The 20,555-nt window shown below is 37.5% G+C and overlaps 1 protein-coding gene across 5 annotated transcripts in view; it reads left to right on the forward strand.

Moving 5' to 3' along the window:
* Positions 1–20,555, forward strand: part of PHKA1 (phosphorylase kinase regulatory subunit alpha 1) — a 142,243-nt gene that overhangs the window by 53,387 nt on the left and 68,301 nt on the right. For all 5 annotated transcript variants that reach the window (XM_069464047.1, XM_069464048.1, XM_069464049.1 and 2 more), the window contains exons 14-15: positions 288–422; positions 16,449–16,558. In XM_069464047.1, the coding sequence (XP_069320148.1) occupies positions 288–422; positions 16,449–16,558 (245 nt within the window). The remainder of the gene's footprint in view (positions 1–287; positions 423–16,448; positions 16,559–20,555) is intronic.

Here is a 20,555-nt window from a genome sequence, read left to right on the forward strand (position 1 = left end):
CATGGAATCTCAGATATAAAGAGAATATGGCATTCTCTAGGAGCACACGGGTACTTAGCCAGAAAGCACAATCTAATACTCTAGTCATGAGATCTTTTTTCTTTTCCATTTAGATAATATTGTTAAGTACCTAGCATGATACTGTTTCATCAAAGTTCCTGAGTAACCGTTAATTTCCTCTGCTTTCCTTTTTTTCCCCTTCAAAAGAAATTTTGTGGCTTGAGAGATTTTTAGGTTCCTCTTGAGATAAAATTTTCTGTTGACCTCATCTTCTTTCTTTCCTTTAGTCTCCATTCTAGCTGAAACAGAAGAAATAAAGGCCATTTTGAAGGACAAGGGAATTAATGTGGAGACCATTGCTGAGGTATACCCCATCAGAGTACAACCAGCTCGTATTCTCAGCCACATTTATTCCAGCCTAGGTAAGGAGACGTGCCAACCTGCTAGAAGCAAAGCATTATTCAATGCAGACTGATTTCCTTCCTTTTTTCGTCTCCTTGATCTTGTATTGCTTTGCCATACTGGATCTGAGAAGAAATTTAGAGTCACTGGAATCCAAATTTCTAACCATATCTATTCCGAGCAGGCTTGATAATTTTAGGTATGTTTTATGAACTCTTTGGGTACATAGGGTATGACTATCAGCCAATATTATATCTTTACTCCAAATGTGTGCTTACATAACATTTCCAAGAAAGATTTGTTTCCTTTCTTCATTCATTCTTAAGCACTTATTGCTCACATATTAGTATCAGGCACTGGGCTAGATGCTGTGGGAGACATAGACATGCAACCAAATAATCATAGTATGGTCTTATAAATGCTATAATAATGGTGTTATGTACAAAGTACAGGAGAAAGAGAAAGCATAGTTTTGCAAGGAAATCAGGAAAAGCATGATAGATGACGCAACACTTGATGACTTATCAGTCAAATGAGTGACTCTTCAAAATTCTATTAGTGCAACAGTTTCACAGTAACAAAATTGCTTTAAGTATACATTGAATGACAGCCATAATTCCACAAAGAAAAAAGGGATATTTCCTTACCATGTGTATTCATATATATACATTAACGAAATAGACTTTGTTGCCTTATCTCAAATATTCGGTATTTGATGGTCAGTTCCAAAATCTTTTATTTTTTTTAATAATGAGATGAATCAACTTTGTGAATATAAGAATTTAATAAATATTAAACTCAAATCCTTATATAGTCCTAATTCTTTTCTAATCTGTTAGTGCACATAGATACATTTTTATAGTTATGTTTTTTTTTCTCTTATTTATTTATTTTTTATTTCAGCATATTATGGGGATACAAATGTTTAGGTTACATATATTGCCTTTGCCCCACCCGAGTCAGAGCTGCAAGGGTGTCCATCCCCCAGACAATGCGCACCACACCCATTACCTGTGAATATACCCATCCTCTCCTCCCCCTCCCACCTGATGAATGTTACTACTATATGTGCACATAAGTGTTCATCAGTTAATACCAATTTGATGGTGAGTAAATGTGGTGCTTGTTTTTCCATTTTTGGGATACTTCACCTAGTAGAATGGGCTCCAGCTCTATCCAGGATAATTACAAGAGGCACTAGATCACCATTGTTTTTTGTGGCTGAGTAGAACTCCATGGTATACATATACCACATTTTATGAATCCACTCATGTATTGATGGGCACTTGGGTTGTTTCCACATCTTTGCAGTTGTGAATTATGCTGCCCGAAACATTCAAGTGCAGATGTCTTCATTGTAGAATGTCTTTTTTTCCTTTGGGTAGATGCCTAGTAGTGAGATTGCTGGATCAAACGGTATTTCTCTTTTTAGCTCTTTGAGATATCTCCAAATTACTTTTCACAGAGGTTGTACTAATGTGCAGTCCCACCCTCAGTGTATGAGTGTTCCTATCTCTCTGCATCCACGCCAACATTTGTTGCTTTGGGACTTTTTGATAAAGGCCATTCTCACTGGAGTTAAGTGATATCTCACTGTGGTTTTGATTTGCATTTCCCTGATGATTAGAGATGTTGAGCATTTTTTCATGTTTGTTAGCCATTAATCTATCTTTTTTGAAAGTTTCTGTTCATTTGCTTTGCCCACTTTTTGATAAGGTTGTTTGATTTTTTTCTTGCTGATTTTCCTGAGTTCTATATAGATTCTAGTTATTAGCCCTTTATTGGATGTGTAACATGCGAATATTTTCTCCCATTCTGTAGGTTGTCTGTTTGCTGTCATAGTTTCCTTGGCTATGAGAAGCTTTTTAATTTGATCAGGTTCCATTTATTTATTTTTGTTGTTGCTGTGATTGCCTTTTGGGTCTTCTTCATAAATTCTTGGCCTAGGCCAATGTCTGTAAGAGCTTTTCCAACATTTTCTTCTAGAATTCTTATAGTTTCATGCCTTAGGTTTAAGTCTGTTACCCACTGTGAGTTGATATTTGTGAGAGGTGAACAGCATGGATCCTATTTCAGTCTTCTACATGTGGCTATCCAGTTTTCCCAGCACCATTTATTAAATAAGGATTCTTTTCCCCAGTGTATGTTTTTGTCTGCTTTGTCAAAGATTAGATGGCTATATGAGGATGGTTTTATATCTGGGTTCTCAATTCTGTTCCATTGGTCTATGGAATTGGTATATGTCTCTGTTCTCGTGCCAGTACCATGCTGTTTTAGTTACTATGGCCTTGTAATGTAGCTTGAAGTCTGATAAATTGATGCCTCCCAGTTTGTTCTTTTTTGCTTAAGATTGCTCTTGCTGTATGGGGTCTTCTCTGGTTCCATATGAAGCATAGAATTATTTTTTCTACATCTGCAAAAAATGATGTTGATATTTTAAGGGGGATTGCATTGAACCTGTAGATCACTTTGGGTAGTATAGACATTTTAACAATGTTGATTCTGCCGACCCATGAGTATAGTATGGTTTTCCACCTGTTTATATCCTCTGCTATTTCTTTCCTCAGTGTTTTGTAGTTCTCCCTGTAGAGGTCTTTTACCACCTTAGTTAAATATATTCCTAAGTATTTTATTTTCTTTGTTGATATTGTGAAGGTTATTGAGTCTTTGATTTGGTTCTCAGTTTGACTGTTGTTGGCATATAGGAATGCTACTGATTTCTATACATTGAATTTGTAACCTGAGACTTTGCTGAATTTGTTTATCAAATCCAGTAGTCTCATAGCAGAATATTTGGGGTTTTCTAGATATAAGATCATATCATCAGCAAAGAGCGATAGTTTCGCCTCTTCTACCCCCATTTGGATGCCCTTGATTTCCTTATCTTGTCTGATTGCTCTGGCTAGGACTTCTAGCACTATGTTGAATAGAAGTGATGATAAAGGGCAACATGCCTGGTTCCAGTTCTAAGTGGGAATGCTTTCAGTTTTTCCCCATTCAGTATGATGTTGGCTGTGGGTTTGTCATATATGGCCTGTGTCATTTTTAGGTAAGTCCCATCTATGCCTGTTATGTTAAGCGTTCTTATCATCAAAGGGTGCTGAATTTTGTCAAATGCTTTTTCTGCGTCTATTGAGAGGATCATATGGTCTTTGTTTTTGCTTCTATTTATGTGGTGAATTACATTTATAGATTTGCGTATGTTGGACCATCCCTGCATCTCTGGGATGAAGCCCACTTGGTCATGATGGATTATTTTCTTGATAAGCACCTGAATTCGGTTTGTTAGCATTTTATTGAGAATTTTTGTATCTATTTTCTTGCCAATTTGTTTGAATTCTTTGTAGATTCTGGATATTAGTCCTTTGTCAGATACATAGTTCACACATATTTCCTCCCATTCTGTAGTGTGTCTGTTTGCTCTATTGATTATTTCCTTTGCTATACAGAAACTTTTTTAGTTAAGTCCCATTTATTTTTGTTGTTGCTATATTTGCCTTTGAGGTCTTAGTCATAAATTTTTTGCCTATGCCAATGTCCAGAAGAGTTTTTCCTATGTTTTCTTCTAGAATTTTTATGGTTTCAGGTCTTACATTTAAGTCTTTAATCCATCTTGAGTTAATTTTTGTATATAATGAGAGATACGGATCCAGTTTCATTCTTCTGCCTGTGCCTATCTGATTTTCCCAGCACCATTTATTGACTAGGGCATCCTTTTTCCAGGGTATATTTTTGTCTGGTTTGTTGAAAATCAGTTGGTTGTAGCTATATGGTTTTATTTCTGGGTTCTCTCTTCTGTTCCATTTGTCTATGTATCTACCTTTATACCAGTACCATGCTGTTTTGGTTAATGTAGCCTTGTAGTATAATTTGAAGTCTGGTAACGTGATGCCTCCAGGTTTGTTCTTTTTGCTTAGGATTGCTTTGGCTATTTGGGCTCTTCTTTGATTCAACATGAAATTTAGGATTATTTTTTCTAGTTCTGTGAAAAATGTGGTGGTATTTTGATGGGATTGCATTGAATCTGTAAATCATAAGGGCAGTATGCACATTTTAACAATATTGTTTCTTCCAGTCTATGGTATAACGAACAAGAAAATTGAAACAGTAATAAAAATTCTCCCCAAAAAAACAAAAAAGCCCAGGACCAGATGGATTCACAGCCAAATTCTACCAGACCTACAAAGAAGAAATGGTACCTATCCTACTGAAACTGTTCCATAGCATTGAGAAGGAAGTAATCCTCTCTAACTCATTCTGTGAAGCCAGTATCACCTTGATACCAAAGCCAGGAAAGGACACAACAAAAAAAGAAAACTGCAGATCAATATCCCTCATGCACATAGATGCAAAATCCTCAAAAATACTAGCAAACTAAATCCAACAGCACATCAAAAAGATGATACACCATGATAAAGTGGGTTTCATCCCAGGGATGCAAAGATGGTTAAACACAGCAAATAAATAAATGTGATTCACCACATAAACAGAATTAAAAACAAAAATCATATGATCATCTCAATAGATGTAGAAAAAGCACTCAGTAAAATCCAGCACCCTTTATAATAAAAACCCTCAACAAATTAGGCATAGGAGGAACATACCTCAAAATAATCAAAGCCATCTATGACAAATCCACAGCCAACATTATACTGAATGGGGAAAGTTGAAAGAGTTCCCCCTAAAAACTGGAACAAGACAAGGATGCCCTCTGTCACCACTTCTATTCAACATAGTACTGGAAGTCCTAGCCAGAGCAGTCATGCAAGAGAAAGAAATAAAGAGCATACAAATTGGAAAAGAGGAGGTCAAACTATCCCTATTTGCCAAAGATATGATCTTTTTTATTTTATTTTTAATTTTTTTTACAGTTTATCAATTTTATTTATTTATTTTTTTTATTTCATCTTATTGGTATGGGGGATACAGAATTGCAGGTTACATACGTTGCCCATGTACCGCCTTTCCCCCCAAGTCAGAGCTCCAGGCGTGTCTGTTCCCCAGGTAGTACGCATTGCACCCATCATGTAGGTATATATCCCTCGCTTCCCCACCCCCCCCCTTCCGGAGTAAGCACCTTCAATGGTAACCTTCAAGTGTTACCATTCCCCAAACGGTGCGCAATGCACTCATTGTGTAGGCATATCCCCATCCCCTCCCCCACCCCTCACCTCAGTCTGATATCCGATTGGTGTCGTTCCCAGATGTGTATTTAGGTGATGTTCAGGGAAACCAATTTTCTGGTGAGTACATGTGATGCTTGTTTTTCCATTCTTGGGATACTTCACTTAATATAATGGGTTCCAACTCTCTCCAGGAGAACCATAGAGATGTCATATCTTCATTATTCCTTATAGCTGAGTAATATTCCATGGTATACATATACCACAGCTTACTAATCCAATCATGTATTGATGGGCATTTGGGTTGTTTCCACATCTTTGCTATTGTGAATTGTGCTGCTATAAACATTCGGGTACATGTGTCTTTGTTACAGAATGACCTTTTTTCCTTTGGGTATATGCCCAATAATGGGATTGCTGGGTCAAATGGCAGGTCTACTTGAATCTGTTTAAGATACCTCCATAATGCTTTCCACAGGGATTGCACTAGTTTGCAGTCCCACCAGCAGTGTATTAGTGTTCCTGTCTCTCCACATCCACGCCAACATGTGTTGTTTTGGGTTTTTTTGATAAAGGCCATTCTCATTGGGGTTAAGTGATATCTCATTGTGGTTTTGATTTGCATTTCTCTGATGATTAGGGATGTTGAGCATTTTTTCATATGTTTGTTAGCCATTCTTATATCTTCTTTCGAGAAGTTTCTATTCATGTCATTTGCCCACTTTTTGATGGGGTTGCTTGATTTTTTCTTGCTGATTTTCCTGAGTTCTAAATAGATTCTTGTTATCAGTCCTTTATCTGATGTGTAGTATGCAAAAATTTTTTCCCATTCTGTAGGTGGTCTGTTTATTCTCGTGACTGTTTCTTTGGCTGTGCAGAAGCTTTTTAATTTAATCATGTCCCATTCATTTATTTTTGTTGCTGCTGTGATTGCCTTGGGGGTCTTCTTCATAAATTCTTTGCCTAGGCCAATGTCTGTAAGAGTCTTTCCTACATTTTCTTCTAGAATTTTGATTGTATCACGCCTAAGGTTTAAGTCTATTATCCACCATGATTTGATTTTTGTGAGAGTTGAAAGCTGTGGGTCCTGTTTCAGTCTTCTACAAGTGGCTAACCAATTCTCCCAGCACCATTTATTGAATAGGGATTCTTGTCCCCAGAGTATATTCTTTCCCGCTTTGTCAAAAATTAGGTGACTATATGAGAATGGTTCTATATTTGGGTTTTCTGTTGTGTTCCACTGGTCTGTGTCCCTGAACTTGTGCCAATACCAGGCTGTTTTAAGAACCACGGCCTTGTAGTATAGTTTGAGGTCCGGCAAATTAATACCTCCCATTTTGTTTTTGTTGCTTAAAATTGCTTTTGCTATACGAGGTCTTCTTTGATTCCATACAAAGTGTATAATTATTTTCTCTACGTCTGTAAAGAATGATGTTGGCAATTTAATAGGGATTGCATTGAATCTGTAGATCACTTTGGGTAGTATAGACATTTTAACAATGTTGATTCTTCTGATCCACGAGCATGGTATATTTTTCCATCTATTTGCAAGTTCTGCTATTTCTTTTCTCAGTGTTTCATAGTTTTCCTTAGAGAGGTCCTTTACCTCTTTAGTTAGATATATACCTCGATATTTTATTTTCTTTGTTGCTATTTTGAAGGGTATTGAGTCTTTAATTTGGTTTTCCGATTGACTGTTATTGGCATATATAAATGCCTCTGATTTGTGTATATTAATTTTGTAGCCTGAGACTTTGCTATATTCGTTAATCAATTCCAGGAGTCTCATGGTTGAATCCTGGGGGTTTTCCAGATATAACATCATATCATCAGCAAAAAGTGAGAGTTTGATCTCTTCTTTCCCTATTTGGACTCCCTTGATTCTGCTCTCTTGCCTGATAGCTCTCGCAAGGACTTCCAATACTATGTTGAAAAGTAATGGAGACAGTGGGCAGCCCTGTCTGGTTCCAGTTCTAAGTGGGAGTGCTTTCAATTTTTCCCCATTCAGAATCATGTTGGCTGTGGGTTTGTCATATATGGCTCATATCATTTTTAGGTAGGTTCCATCAATGCCTATTTTGTTAAGCGTTTTTTATCATAAAAGGGTGTTGAATTTTGTCAAATGCTTTTTCTGCATCTAATGAGAGTATCATATGGTTTTTGTTTTTGCTTCTATTTATGTGGTGAATTACATTTATAGATTTACGTATGTTGAACCACCCCTGCATCTCTGGGATGAAGCCCACTTGGTCGTGGTGGATTATTTTTTTGATAAGTACTTGGATTCGATTTGCTAGTATTTTATTGAAAATTTTTGCATCTATATTCATGAGAGAAATTGGTCTGTAGTTCTCTATTCTTGTTGCGTCCTTTCCAGGTTTTGGTATCAATGTTATATTGGCTTGGTAGAACGTGTTGGGGAGAATTCCATCCTTCTCAATATTGGAGAATAGTTTATGTAGGATGGGCACCAGTTCTTTGTATGTATGGTAAAATTCAGGTGTGGACCCATCTGGACCAGGGCTTTTCTTTTTGGGAAGGTTTTTTTATTGCTGTTTCGATTTCAGTTCTTGATATTGGTCTGTTCAGGTACTCTATTTCTTCCTGGTTGAGCCTGGGAAGACTATGTGTCTCTAAAAATTTGTCCATTTCCTCCACATTCTCCAGTTTGTGTGCATAAAGATTTTTGTAGAATTCATAGATGGTATCTTGTATCCCTGTAGCATCGGTTGTGATTTCTCCTTTCATGTTCCTAATGGAGGTTATTAGAGATTTTACTTTTGTGCTCTTGGTTAGTCTAGCCAGGGGTGTGTCTATTTTATTTATCTTTTCAAAGAACCAACTTTTTGTTTTATTAATTTCCCTTATAGTTTCTTTGTTGTCCTTTTCATTTAATTCTGATTTGATCTTAGTAATTTCTCGCCTTCTGCTGGGTTTGGGATCGTTCTGTTCTTCTTTCTCCAGCTCTTTGAGTCTATTTGTTAGGTTGTCTGTTTGCATGTTTTCTGTCTTTTTCATATAGGCATTTATGGATATGAATTTTCCTCTCAGGACTGCTTTAGCTGCGTCCCATAGATTTTGATAAGTTGTATCTCCATTGTCATTTAATTCAAAGAAATTTTTGATTTCCATCTTGATTTCTTCCTTTATAGAATAATTATTCAGGAGAAAGTTATTTAGCTTCCGTGACTTTGAGTAAGAGTGAGGGTTTCTGTTTGTGATCATTGTTACTTTTATTCCACTGTGATCTGAGAAGATGCATGGTATAATTTCTATTTTTTTTTTTAATTTTTTAAGACATGCTTTATGTCCTAGGACATGGTCAATCTTAGAGAATGTCCCGTGAGCTGATGAGAAGAATGTATATTCTGTGGACTTTGGGTAGAATGTCCTATAGATGTCAGCCATGCCCATTTGTTCTAGCATTCTATTTAGGTCCATTATGTCTTTGTTTATTTTCTGTTTAGAGGATCTGTTCTGTACTGTCAGTGGGGTGTTAAAGTCTCCAGCTATTACAGTATTGTTATCTATCATTTGGTTGAGATCTAGTAGGGTTTGCTTTATGAATCTAGGTGCACCTAGGTTGGGTGCATATGTATTGAGTATAGTCATGGCTTCTTGTTCAATTGTGCCTTTAACCAGTATGTAGTAGCCATCTTTGTCTTTTATTATTTTTGTTGGTTTGAAAGCCAAGTTATTGGAAATTAAGATTGCCACGCCAGCTTTCTTTTGGTTACCGTTTGCTTGAAATATCAATTTCCATCCTTTTATTTTCAGTCTAAATGCATCTTTGCAGGTTAGGTGAGTTTCTTGAAGACAGCAGATACTTGGATTATGTTTTTTTATCCATTGGGCCAGTCTATGTCTCTTGAGTGGGAAATTCAAGCCATTCACATTTATTGAGAAAACTGATAAGTGAGACAGTTTTTTGTTCAGCTTGTTGGGTAGAACTTCATTGCGATGTTTTCTCTCCTGAGCCATTGTGGTATCTGGAATTTGATCTTTAGCTCTTGAGTAGTTTTACATTCGTGGATCTTTCTTGTGCTGATCCATGTGTAATTCTCTTTTGAGTACTTCTTGTAGGGCTGGTCTTGTCTTGGTGAATTCCCTCAACCTTTGTTTATCTGAGAATGTCTTAATTTCTCCTTCATATAGAAAACTTAGTTTAGCTGGGTACAAGATGCTAGGCTGGGCATTATTCTGTTTTAGAAGTGTGAAAATGGGGCCCCAACCTCTTCTTGCTTGTAAGGTTTCAGCTGAGAAATCTGGCATGATTCTGATGGGTTTTCCTTTGTAAGTTACTTGTTTCTTTCTCCTTACAGCTCGGAGAAGGGACTCTTTAGTGGATATTTTGGTCAGCCTGATGACTACGTGGCGTGGTGTTTTCCTATATGCTATGAATCTCCCATGGGTCCTTTGAGCTTCTTGAATCTGTATGTCTAGAGTATTGGCAAGGCCTGGAAAATTTTCCTCAATTATGTCTTCAAATAGCTTGTCCAACCCTTGCTTATTATCTTCTTCACCCTCAGGAATGCCAATAACTCTCAAGTTAGGTTTCTTCATATAATCCCGCATTTCCTGAAGACTCAGATCATTTCTCTTACTTTTTTGATCTATCTCTGTGACCGACTTATTTAGTTGGAAGGAGTTATCTTCAATTTCTGAGATTCTTTCCCCTGTTTGATCTACCCTGCTCTTGAGACTTTCCACAGTGTTTTGTAGCTCTCTGAGTGAATTCTTCATTTCTAGGAGTTCAGTTTGGTTTTTCTTCAATATTTCAATTTCTTTAGAGAATTTTTCCTCCAAATCCTGTATTTTTTTTTGTGGTTTCTTTTTGTTGGTTATCCATTCATTCTTGTATATTATTCAGCTTGTTTATGATCCATAATTGGAATTCTTCCTGTGACATGTTGGTGTTTTGAGTCTGGTTTGTGTGAAATGGTTGGGAGCTGGTATTTCTCTTTGGAGATGAGCTTTCCGTTTGATTCTTTGTGCTCTCCATGTTTTTTCGCTGGGCCCTTCCCATCTAGATTTATCATTGGATCTTTTCTTATAGATTTAGTCTGGTTAACAGCACTCTTTGTGCTCTGTTCTTAGGCTGTGAAGCAGTCTAGTTATGTTGCTTCTTTTGGCAAGAGGGGGAGACTGTTGTGTATTGTTTAGAGATTTTTGTTTCCGTTGGGGGACTGCTTCTGATGGGTCCAATCCTAGAGGATTGGAGTGATCCAAGACCGCTTTGGTGAGTTAGGACACTGTGTTGTGGTCTTTCAGAAGGCAGGCAGGGTCCACACTAGTAGTAGACCGAAATTCTCTTTGTTTGTTTGTTTGTTTGTTTCCCTTTGGTTCTTCCTCTATAGGGGAGGTTTCTGTCTCTATCCGCAGGAAAGATACTAGCTATGGGGAGAGGACGGTGACCTCGCTTGCTCAGCGCCCCAGTTGCTGCAGCTCCCACGGGCAAAAGTCTGCCTTGGCCCAATGTCCCCAGGGATCAGGTTCCACACTGTCGCTTCTGGAGAAGTATTCAGTGTTTACACATGCGCGGGGCCCCTATATAAGGTCCGTGGACCAGGGGAGGGGGCCGTCCAGGGAGCCTCTTGGTACCCTATGGCTCCGCAGTGACTTGGCTGTGGGCCCTAAGATGGCGATTGCGCGCCCACAGATTGCCGGCACTGGGGGTGACTGCTCAGGATCCGGTATGTACCAGAGCCAGGGACCTGGCCCGTTCCGAAGCTCACCGTGGGTCCCCAGTTAGAAGGCGAAAAGAGAAGAAAGAAAAAAAAAAGAAAAGAAAAGGAAAGATAGAAAAGAAAGAGGAGAAAAAGAAAGAGAAAAGAAAAAAAAGAAGAAAAAGAAAAAGAAAAAAAAAAGAAACACAAAAAACCAAACCAAAAACACCAAAAACACCAACAAAAATGAAGAAAAACAAACTATATAGCACCACACCATACCGCAAAGTGGAAAGATACACAAATCTGAAGTATATAGTTCGGCGATTCAAAGTTTTTGTTTTTATGCCTTAGCGCAGCTCCGCCCCTTCACGCCTGCCCGGCTGGGTCCCGGGTGGTTTCGCAGTGGATTTCAAGATGGCGTCTGCACGCCCGCACAGCTCCGAGGGTGGTGGGGATCCAGCCTCCGCGCTCAAAAAGGCACGGCAGCCAGAGGCCCAGAGGGCAAATGTGCCCGCTGAGGCTGTCCGGCTCGTGAGCCACCGCAAAAAAAAAAAAAAAAAAAAACAGAAAAAATTCACCAAGAATAAAATATATAGTTCAGCGAGCCTATTCTTCTTCTTTTTTTTTTTTTACGCCTTAGTGCAGCTCTGCCCCTTCACACCGAGTGCGGCCCCGGCGGAGATTTCCCCAGGGTCCAAGCTGTTCACCCTTTATTGCTACCGAGCGTGCTCATGCATATCCCGCCCTCCTGGCGTTGGTTCAGAGACCAGCGGAGGGCGCTGGGCAGAGAGAGCCGCTCAGCACTTTATGGCTCCCGAGCGGTTTCGCCCTCGCTTTCAAGATGGCGCCTGCAGAGCTCCGGGGCTGGAGGGGACTGGCTCCCCGGCAGGCAGAGACCGCCACTGCCCGGGGGCTGGCCAGCAAGGACTCGCACTGGGGGTGACCCGCTGGAGAACTGCCGAAAAAGGCAGCGCGGGGTACAACGCTATTCGCTGTCCGGGAATCTTTTGTGTTTTTCCACCCTGGTGCAGATCCATCCCTCCTTGCCAAGCGCTGTCTCAGCTGAGAGCCCCCAGGTTCTAAGGTATTTTCCCGAAAAAGCCTCCTGTCTGCAATGCCCCACGTATCCCTCGGTGATTCTGCCCTGGCCTGAGGCAGGGCTCTATTCAATTGGGAGCGGAGGTCATTGAGGAGAGCAAGCTGCTTTCCCAAGAGGCTGCACCCGCCCCAGCTGGGGGCGGGTGTAGCCGACCCACGCTCCGCTGGCTAGTGTCTGTCCCGCGTTCTGCAGAATCCCGTGTTCCTAATTTTCATTCACCTCAGACCTCACTCGCTCTGTTTGTCCCATGCTGATTCTCCGTGGATTCACACCACTGTTCCTGTGTGGGAGTGGTCCTCTAGCGTTGTGGCAGGTTCGGATCGATGACTTCCTCACCGGGAGCGCAGATCCAGGCAGTCACCACCACTCCGCCATCTTTTTCTCCTATCAATTTTATTGATATTTTTAAAGAATCAGCTTTTGGTTTCATTGATTTTCTATATTGTTTTCTTGTTCTTAGTTTTATTGACTTCTGCTCTTATTTTTATTACTTCCTACTTTCTGCTTACTTTGGACTTACTTTGTTCTTCTTTTTCCAATTTCTTTTTTTATTTTATTTTTTATTTCAGCATATTATGGGGGTACAAAAGTTTAGGTTCCGTATGTTGCCCTTGCGTCCCCCCCCGAATCAGAGCTTCAAGTGTGTGATATGATCTTATATCTAGAAAACCATAAAGGCTCCTCCAAAAGACTCCTAGAATTGATAAACAAATTCAGCAAAGTCTCAGGTTAAAAAATTAATGTACACAAATCAGTAGCATTTCTATATATCCATAACAGTCAAACTGAGAGTCAGACCAAGAACTCTATATCATTTACAATAGCTACAAAGAAAATAAAATATCTATTATAGGAATATACGTAACCAGGGAGGTGGAATATGTCTATGAGGATAACTACAAAACACTGGTCAAAGAAGCCATGGATAACACAAACAAATGGAAAAGCATTTGCTGATTCTTAAGCTTTGTTTGCATGGGGTGAGGGGCCAAGAAACTAAGCAGAAAATCTCACTGTGCTAGGGAGTTAAAAATTACATTTTAGGACCTTGACATTTGGAAGGAGCTGTGATAAACACCTCAGGCTTTCAGTTGAAACCCCTGAAGCATGGGAGTACATCATAGGAATAAGAAAAAGCCACAAATTAGAAATTAGAAGCCATAAATTAGAAGGCATCAAATACAAAGCCTGAAACACAATCTTCTGAATCCATGATTGGCCTAAGGTGATATGCTTGTAGTGTATCTACCTGCCAAAATAAACTAGATCCTCTCTAGATGAAAATGATATTATCAGTAGCCTCTGAAATTCTTTATACACTGTGTTTAGCATTAAAAATATAATAAAACATGCTAGAAAACCAAATTAATAAAAGCCAAGAGAAAAAAAAAGCAGTCAAAACACACACACATAGATTTCTATTCAATGTAGCATTAGAAGTTCTAGTCAGAGCAATTAGGTAAGAACAAAAGTAAAAAACATCCAAATTGGCAAGGAAAAATTAAAATGATACCCATCCACAGGTGACATGATGTCATATGGAGAACACCCTGAAGATTATGCATGCGTGCACGCACGCACACACACACACACACACACACCTGTTAGAACTAATAAACAAATTGAGCAAAGTTACAGAATACAAAATCAACACATAAGTCAGTTGTATTTTTATATACAACAATGAACATGAACAATCTAAAAAGGAAATTAAGAAAATATTTCCATTTATAATTGCATCAAAAAATAAAATATTGCTTAAGAATAAACTTCACCCAGGAGATGAAAGACTTGTGCACTGAAAATGACAAAACATTGCAGAAAGAAATTAAAGAAAACACAAATAAATGGAAAGACAACTTGTGTTTATAGATTGGAAGATATAATATTGTTAAGGTGCCACTACTACCTAAAGCTATCAACAGATTCAGTACCAGCCCTATCAAAAGTCCAATGACCATTTTTGCAAAAATAGGAAAATTCATTCTAAAATTCATGTGGCATCTCAAGGGACCCTGAGTAGCCAAAACAATCTTGAAAAAGAACAAGGTTGGAGGACTCATACTTCCTGATTTCAAAACATAGTATAGGTATACAGTAATCAAAACGGTATGCTACTAGCATAAAGACAGACATATAGAACAATGGAATAGAATGGAGAGCTCAATAAACCCTCGCATACATGGTGAAATGATTTCAACATGGGTGCCAAGGCCATTCAACGGGGAAAGGACAGTCTTTTCAACAGATGGTACTAGGAAAACTGGATATCCACAGGCAAAAGAATGAAATTGAACTCTTACTTTAAGCCATGTAAAAAAATTAACTCAAAATAAATTTACAAACCAAAATGTAAGACCTAAACCTATAAAATTTTTATAGGAAAACATAGGGGAAATGCTTCTTGACATTGGATTTGGCAGTGATTCCTGAGATATGATGCCAAAAGCACTGGCAACCAAAGAAAAAAATACAGAAGTTGAACTTCATCAAAATAAAACTTTTGTGCATCAAATGATACCATCAACAGAGTGAATAGGAAACCCACAGAATAGAAGAAAATATTTATAAATCATACATCTGATAAGGGCTTAACATCCAGAATATATAAAGAAGAACTATAGTTCAACAAGAAAAAAACAACCAGATTCAGAAATGGGCAAAGGACTTGAATAGATATTTCTTCAAAGAAGATATGCAAATGAACACTTGGGAGATGCAAGGATGCTCAGTATCACTAATAACTTGGGAAATGTACATCAAAACCTCAATGAGATACCACTTAGCACTCACTATGATGACTGTCATAAAAAAGTAGAAAGTAAGAAGTGTTGGTGAGGATGTGGAGAAATGAAAACCCTTGTGCACTGTTGGTGGGAATGTAAAATGGCATAGCCACTATGGAAAACGGTATGGTGTTTCCTCAAAAAAAATAAACATAGAATAACTATATGATCCAGCAACTGCACATCTGGGTATATACCCAAAAGAAGTAAAAGCAGGGATTCAAACATATTTTCTACGCCATTGTACAGCATTGCTCACAATAGCACAAAGGTGGAAGCAACCCACATGTCCATCCGTGGATGAATGGATAAACAACATGTCATGTATACATAGAATGAAATATTAGTCTTAAAAAGGTAGAAAATTCTGACATATGCTATTAATTTAACACAGATGAACCTGGAAGACATTATGCTAAGTGAAATAGGCCAACACAGAAGGACAAATATTGTATGGTTCCACTTACATGAGATGCCAAGAGTAGTCAAATTCATAGAGACATATAGCAGAATGGTGGTTGCAAGAGGTTGGGAGGTTGGGGACATGGGAAGTTACTGTTAAATGGGTACAGTTTCAGTTTGGGAAGATGAAAAAGTTCTGGAGATAGATGGTGGTGATATTTGTACAATGATGTGAATGTACTTAATGCCACTGAACTGTACACTTAAAATTATTAAAATGGTAAATTTTATATATATATTACTATAATAAAAATAGAAACAAACAAAAAGAAAGGAGCTATGAATAAACTTGGTTGTAACCTCTGTCTCAGGTAAAATATGTGCTTTACTGAGTGGACCCTGAAATATGACCAAGGCTTTCACAGGAGTCTGGTTCTAGCCCCAACCAAGAGTGAAGAAACACTAAAAATATGTTATATTTGATAAGTGTAACACTTAGGATAAAGTAGGGGCAAAAAATAAAATCCCCAGGAAAAATGTGTTCTAACCAAAAATAAATAAATAAATAAAGTAGTAGTTCTGTCAGTACTAACATGAAAGGGTATTAAATAAGTATTTGGGGGAAAAAAATTCAAAACAATATGTATAGTGTCATCCTATATTAGAAAAAATATGCGTGTGAATAAATTAACTGTTTCCTTATTGTAAGAGATGCTGATTTAATAACTGCCTTTTGGAACACAAAAAGATATTCAACTACATTTAGCATAGACATCAATTATAAGATGGATTCCAATTTCAGAGTGTTAAACTGTAAAAACAAGACAACTTAAACTGAAGGAAATATGGTGGATGTGTGTGTCTATTTGTATGTACATACATTACGTGTGTATCTATATGTAAAAAATATTTGCTGATTTCATTTGTATACTAAAAATATCTTCACCGTTTCTCAAATCTTTTTCAGGATGCAATAGTAGAATGAAACTCAGCGGACGACCCTACAGACACATGGGAGTGCTTGGAACTTCAAAACTGTATGACATTCGGAAAACTATCTTTACTTTCACTCCACAGGTAGGTGGAACACACTGAAATGTACATGGAGATGAGTAGAAATAAAAGAGAAACATTACAGAAATAAAGCATTTACTGGAGTTGTGATAAGTGTCAAAGAATACCATGGGGCCTTGCACATATTAAGTTGCTGAATAATTATTTATTGAGTTGAACTGAATTGAACTTAAAGCACAGAGTTATAATAAGTGATTATGACTACCAAGAGTTGTCCTGGGTGTTGCAGAAACAGTGACTAGGGATTGTACAAATGTTAGAGTACTTACAAAAGTACCCCTTACTTTTAAAAGTTAAAATAAAATTATATTTGTCCTTTATAAACAAAATACAATCTTTTTTATTCAGCTACTGAATTAAGTATTTTCATTGTTTGGAGGAGGGGCCCTTTTTACATGCATGGAAAACTTCAATATCCTTTTCCTTTATTCCCATTTTTAAAATTTCAGAATATTACAGGGGTACAAATGTTTTGGTTATATGGATTGCTTTTCTACTGCTTGAGTCAAAGTTGTAAGGGTGCCCATCACCCAGATAGTGTACGTTATACCCGTAAGGTATGATATCATCCATCCCCTCTTCCCCACTCCCACCTGGATGATTTCCATTTAGTTTTACTTCCGTCTGTGCACATGAGTGCTGATCGGTTAGTTCTAATTTAATAGTGAAAATGTGGTGTTTGTTTTTCCATTCTTGCAATACTTCATTTAGGAGGATGGTCTTCAGTTCCATCCAGACTGTTGCAAAAGGTATTAATTCATTTTTTATGACCAAGCAGTATTCCATTGTATACATACACCACATTTTATTAATCCATTCATGAATTGATGGGCACTTGGGTCAATTCCATATCTTTGCAATTGTGAACTGTGCTGCAATGAACATTTAAGTGCAGGTATCTTTTTGACAGAAAAACTTTTCCTTTGGGTAAATACCCAGTAGTGAGATTACTGGATCAAATGGTAGGTCTACTTTTAGTTCTTTGAGGAATCTCCATATTGTTTTCTATAGAGGTTGCACTAATTTGCAGTCCCACCAACAGTGTATAAGTGCTCCATTCTCTTCACATCCATGCCAGCATCGATTGTTGTGGGACTTTTTGATAAGAAGCCATTCTCACCGGGATTAGGTTATATCTCATTATGGTTTTGATTTGCATTTCTCTGATGATTAGTGGCATTGAGCATTTTTTATATGTTTGTTGGCCATTAGTCTGTCTTCTTTTGAAAAGCTTCTGTTCTTGTCTTTCACCCACTTTTTAATGGTGTTGTTTGATTTTTTTTTCTTGCTGATTTGCTTGAGTTCTTTGTAGATTCTAGTTATTAGCCTTTTTTTCCCTCCCATTCTGTAGGCTGTCTGTTTGCTCTGGTGACTGTTTACTTAGCTGTGCAAAAGATTTTTAATTTAATCAAGTTCCACTTTTGTTGTTGTTGTTGTTGTTGTTGTTGCTGTGATTGCCCTTTGGGTCTTCTTCATAAATTCTTTGCCTAGGCCAATATGTAGAAGAGTTTTTCCAACATTTTCTTGTAGAGTTCTTTTGGTTTCATATCTTAGATTTAAGCCTGTTATCCATCTTGAATTAATTTTTGTGAGTGGTGAGAGATACGGATCCTGTTTCAATCTTCTACATGTGGCTATCCCAGCACCATTTATTGAATAGGGATTCTTTTCCCCAGTGTATATTGCTGTCTGCTTTGTCAAAGATCAGATGACAATATGTGGATGGCTTTATATCTGGGTTCTCTCTTCTGTTCCATTGGTCTATGTCTCTATTTTTGTGCCAGTACCATGTTGTTTTGGTTACTATAGCCTTATAGTATAGCTTAAAGTCTGATAAAGTGATGCCTCCAGATTTGTTCATTTGCTTAAGGTTGCTTTGGCTACTCAGCCTTTTTTCTGGTTCCAAATGAAGTGTATAATTATTTTTTCTAGATCTGCAAAAAATGACACTGGTATTTTGATGGGATTGCTTTGAATCTGTAAATCACTTTGGGTAGGATGGACATTTTAACAATGTTGATTCTACCAATCCATGAGCATGATATGTTTTTCCATTTGTTTACATCATCTGCAATTTCCTTCCTCAGTAATTCCTAGTTCTCTTTGTAGAGATTTTTGACCTCCTTGGTTAAATATATTCAAGCAAACACTGAGAGAATTTATCAAGACCAGATTTGCTCTGCAGGAAGTACTCAGATCTGCATTATACACCGACCAGCACAATAGAAACCCACCAATGTAAAATCACCCCAAAGCTAAAGTTCAGAGCCCATGTAAAATAATGCCTCAAGAGGTAAAACAAAACAATAAGGTTCTACCCACCAGGATGAACAGAAATGCATCCCACTTATCAATTCTTTCAATAAATGTGAATGGCTTGAATTCCCCACTCAAGAGACATAGGCTGGCTGAAGGGATAAAAAAATACAAACAAATTATCTGCTGTCTCCAGGAAACTCATCTAACTCACAAGGATTCATTTGAACTCAAGGTGAATGGATGGAAAAAATATTCCATGTAAATGGAAATCAAAAGAAAGCAGGTGTAGCCATTCTCATATCAGATAACGTAGACTTCAAATCAATAATAGTAAAGAAAGACAAATCTTTCTTTACTATTATATATTATTATAGTAGTAAAGAGCAATTCATCAAGAAAACTTAACAATCCTAAATATTTATGTACCTAACACAATTGCACCCAGATTCATAACGCAAACCCTACTCGATCTAAAAGTGATAAAAAGCAACTTCATAATTGCTGGGAACTTCAACATCCCACTAGCAGAACTAGACAGATCCTCCAGCAGAAAATAAATAAAGAAACACTGGACTTAAACAGTACTCCAGAGCAAATGGGGCTAACAGACATTTATAGAACATTCTACCCCAAAACTGCTGAATATACATTCTTCTCATCCGCACGTGAAACATTCTTTAAGATTGATCACATCTGAGGCCACAAAACATGTCTCAACATATTCAAAGAAATAGCAATTATACCATGTATCTTCTCAGACTACAGTGGAATAAAATTAGAAGTTAACTCCAAGAGAAACAGGTCTACACAAAGTCATGGAAATTAAACAACTTACTGCTGAATGGTTATTGGGTCAAGGAGGAAATTAAGGTGGAAAACAAAAGATTTCTTAAAATAAATGACAGAGGGGACACAAGTTATCAAAATCTGTGGGATTCAGCAAAAGCAGTCCTAAGGGGAAATTCATAGCCTTAAATGCCTACATCCAAAAGACAGAAAGATCACAAATCAACAATCTAATGAATCATCTCAAGGAAGTAGAAAAGGAAGAGCAAACAAATCCCAAACCCAGCAGAAGAAAGGAAATAACTAAGGTCAGAGCAAAACTAAATGAAATCAAAAATAAAAAAATAATACCGAAGATTAATGAAACAAAGAATTGGTTCTTTGGAAAGATAAACAACATTAGAAGACTTCTTGCTAGATTAACCAGAAATAGAAAAGAGAGGATCAAAATAAGCTCAATCAAAAATGAACAAGGGGATATTACAACTGATACCACAGAAATACAAAATATCATCTATGAATACTGTAAAAATCTCTGTGGACATAAACTAGAAAAGGAGGAAATGGACAAATTCCTGGAAACATACAATCTTTCAAGGCTCAATCAGGAAGAAATAGAACTCCTGAACAGACCAATTATGAGCAATGAAATTGAAGCATCAATGAAAAATCATCCAACAAGAAAAGTCCCAGATCAGATGGTTTGACAGCCGAATTTTATCATACCTACAAAGAAGAATTGGTACCCATACTGCAGAAATTATTTTATAACATTGAGAAGAAGGAATCCTCTCCAACTCATTCTATGAAGCCAGTATCACCTTGATACCAAAGCCAGGAAAGGACACAAGAAAAAAAGAAAACTACAGATCAATATCCCTTATGAATATATATGTAATAATCTTCAATAAAGTTCTAGTAAAATGAATTCAGCAGCACATAAAAAAATAATCCA

This window comes from Eulemur rufifrons, chromosome 30, assembly GCF_041146395.1.
Source record: "Eulemur rufifrons isolate Redbay chromosome 30, OSU_ERuf_1, whole genome shotgun sequence".
Lineage (NCBI taxonomy): Eukaryota > Metazoa > Chordata > Mammalia > Primates > Lemuridae > Eulemur > Eulemur rufifrons.